General features: G+C 35.6%; 1 protein-coding gene across 1 annotated transcript; it reads left to right on the plus strand.

Moving 5' to 3' along the window:
* The first annotated feature begins 488 nt into the window (after nt 1-488).
* LOC306659329 (nuclear envelope phosphatase-regulatory subunit 1-like) lies at nt 489-2,355 on the plus strand. The gene is made up of 2 exons (XM_079136775.1): nt 489-831; nt 957-2,355. Exons 1-2 carry the CDS (start codon nt 551-553, stop codon nt 1,051-1,053), a joined length of 378 nt encoding a protein of 125 aa, XP_078992901.1. The 5' UTR covers nt 489-550; the 3' UTR covers nt 1,054-2,355.
* The last annotated feature ends 615 nt before the right edge of the window (nt 2,356-2,970 follow it).

Below are 2,970 nucleotides of genomic sequence, written 5' to 3' on the forward strand. Positions count from 1 at the left end.
GGGCCTGGAACAACATTTTTCAAGCCCTGAAAGAAAATGGATGCCAACCAAGAATCTTATACCCAGCAAAACTTACCTTCAAATTTGACGATGAAATAAAATCCTTCCATGATAAACAAAAGCTAAAAGAATTTACAAAAAGAAAGCCAGCATTACAGAACACTCTCAGCAAAATATTCCATGAGGAAGAGATGAAAAACAAAGAAGCAAGTCAGCAAAGGGAGGAATTATCCTAAAGGAATTGTCAAATAAAGGAGGAACCAAGTAGTGTCAAATAAATAAATAAATAAAATTTTAAAAATGAACCATATGACCGGGAAACCAAATCATATCTCAATAATAACCTGAATGTTAATGGCCTGAATTCATCAATCAAAAGACATAGACTGGCAGATTGGATTAAAAAGAAGGATCCAACAATATGTTGCCTACAAGAGACTCACCTCATAGAAAAAGATACCCATAGACTAAAGGTGAAAGGAGGCCGGGCGGGGGCCGCGGGGCTGCAATGCGGACGGGGCCGTGGCGGTGACCGGAGTTGCCGCCGGAAATGAACTCGCTGGAGCAGGCGGAAGATCTCAAGGCTTTCGAGAGGAGACTTACTGAATATATTCAATGCTTGCAACCTGCCACTGGTCGTTGGAGAATGCTTCTTATAGTGGTATCTGTCTGTACAGCTACTGGTGCCTGGAACTGGTTAATAGATCCTGAGACACAAAAGGTGTCCTTCTTCACATCATTATGGAATCATCCATTTTTCACAATTAGCTGTATCACTCTAATAGGTTTGTTCTTTGCTGGAATACACAAGAGAGTAGTTGCACCGTCAATGTATCCTTTACCACAGATTGACTTTATTCTCTGAACAAAACTTAAAGCACCTTCTCAGTTATGTAGGTGCTTGTTAGACGCTTACTTTTAAAATGAGAAATTTTCCTTTGACCACATTTATTCAGTATAGCTGCTCGATGTCGAACAGTATTAGCAGAGTACAATATGTCTTGTGATGATACAGGAAAACTAATTTTGAAACCTAGGCCTCATGTTCAATGACAATCTGCACTCATTGTTATAGGACCTAAAACAGTCTTTTCTTCAAATAAGTGATACAGCAAAAAGCCATAAAGGATTCCTTTTGCAGTTGGATATGTGAAGGTTATAGAACAACTGACAAGAAGTGTGCAATATATACCCAGATTATCCTGATGATGGTGATGACTCAAGTTTTATCAGTGCTTTGGTACCTTTGATTACCTGTGTTCAGTATTAGTGTCACTTTAGTACTTCAGCACCTGCAAAGATTTTTGCAGATGAAGTATGTATGTATGTTACTAAGTTAAACTTAGAAACAGAACCTCATTCAGTTTTTATAATGTATTTTTGCAAACTACTGTAAATAGCAAATCAATGCCAATGTTAAAGAGGAAAATGTTGTGTGGACTTTGTTCTCCTGCACCAGTATTTCAGGAACATCTGCTTGCCATCCCCACAGCTCTTCAAAACCAGCTATTATGTGTGCCTTTCATTCTTAACTCCTCTTTTAATTGTACTGTAGGAAAAACATTGGATTCCGCTTAGACTGAGGAAAACTCATCTCCATTATGTTGTAAGAAATTATAGATGTTTTGACAATTTTTGTTAAACCAGATACTGAACTCTAGCAACTATTGTCATTTTTCAGTTCATTGTTTTCATTTAATGCTTAATATTCTTTATAATTTTTTAAGAATTTTAAGAACACCCCAAAGTCTTCTGAATGTATGATTTTAGTTATAAATTATGTATTGTTTGGGGATTTGGTAGTCATTGTTTTAGACAATTGGATCGAATGCTGTGGTGGATATATTGTTACACTAGTACTACACAGGTGTGACTGAGTGTCCTGCTCCATCCCCAGGATAACAGGAGCAGTGCCACAAACTAGAGTCTACAATTCTCACTGTTTAGAGAGCGTTAATGACATACTGTGTATGTATAACAGCCACATGTACCATAATAACCCTTAAAATTAAACTATTGGGATTGCTGTAAATATTTTAAAGTACTGGAGGTGCCTTTTACCTGTTTAATAGAAGATTTTGAAAGTTTAAATTATTTCATGAGCAATCTTTTACATTTCATTTAACATAAAGCTGAAATTTCAGTAATAAGACAGAAACTTTTTAACAAGGCTGCCATTTAACTTAAATGTGTTCATCTTGGCTTTCACATGTAAAAAAAATTATTCTTTGAACCGCAGCAATAAAACCCTCTGCTCCTAAGAAGTCTTAGAGGGTATTCTATATATTCTGCTTTGTTTTATTTTCTGTAAATTTTGTAGGTAAATATGTGCATAAAATAAATACTTTATATATAAACTAGTAAAAAAAAAAAAAAAAAAAGGTGAAAGGATGGGGAAAAACATACCATGCACATGCACTCAGCAAAAAAGCTGGAGTATCCATCCTCATTTCAGATAATGTGGACTTCAAGTCAAAGTTAGTCAGAAGGGATAAAGAAGATCATTTCATACTGCTTAAGGGAAGCATAAATCAGCAAGATATAAAAATCATAAACATCTATGCCCCAAACAGTGGATCATCCATGTATGTCAAACAAATCCTTCTCAATTTCAGAAACCAAATAGACCATAACACAATAATATTAGGTGATTTTAACACGCCTCTCTCACCACTGGACAGATCTTCCAGACAAAAATTGAACAAAGAAATCATAGACCACAATAACACAATCAACAATTTAGACTTAACCGACATTTATAGAATATACCATCCAAACAAGAGCGAATACACTTTCTTCTCAGCAGCACATGGATCCTTCTCTAAAATAGACCATATATTATGCCACAAAGCTAACACTAGCAAATACAAGAAGATAGAGACACTACGTTGTATTCTATCAGATCATAATGGATTGAAGTTAGAAATAAATGAAAGAGTAAAGCACAGAAACTATTCCGACATCTGGAGA

This window comes from Sciurus vulgaris (assembly GCF_902686455.1).
Source record: "Sciurus vulgaris genome assembly, chromosome: 4".
NCBI classification, from domain to species: domain Eukaryota; kingdom Metazoa; phylum Chordata; class Mammalia; order Rodentia; family Sciuridae; genus Sciurus; species Sciurus vulgaris.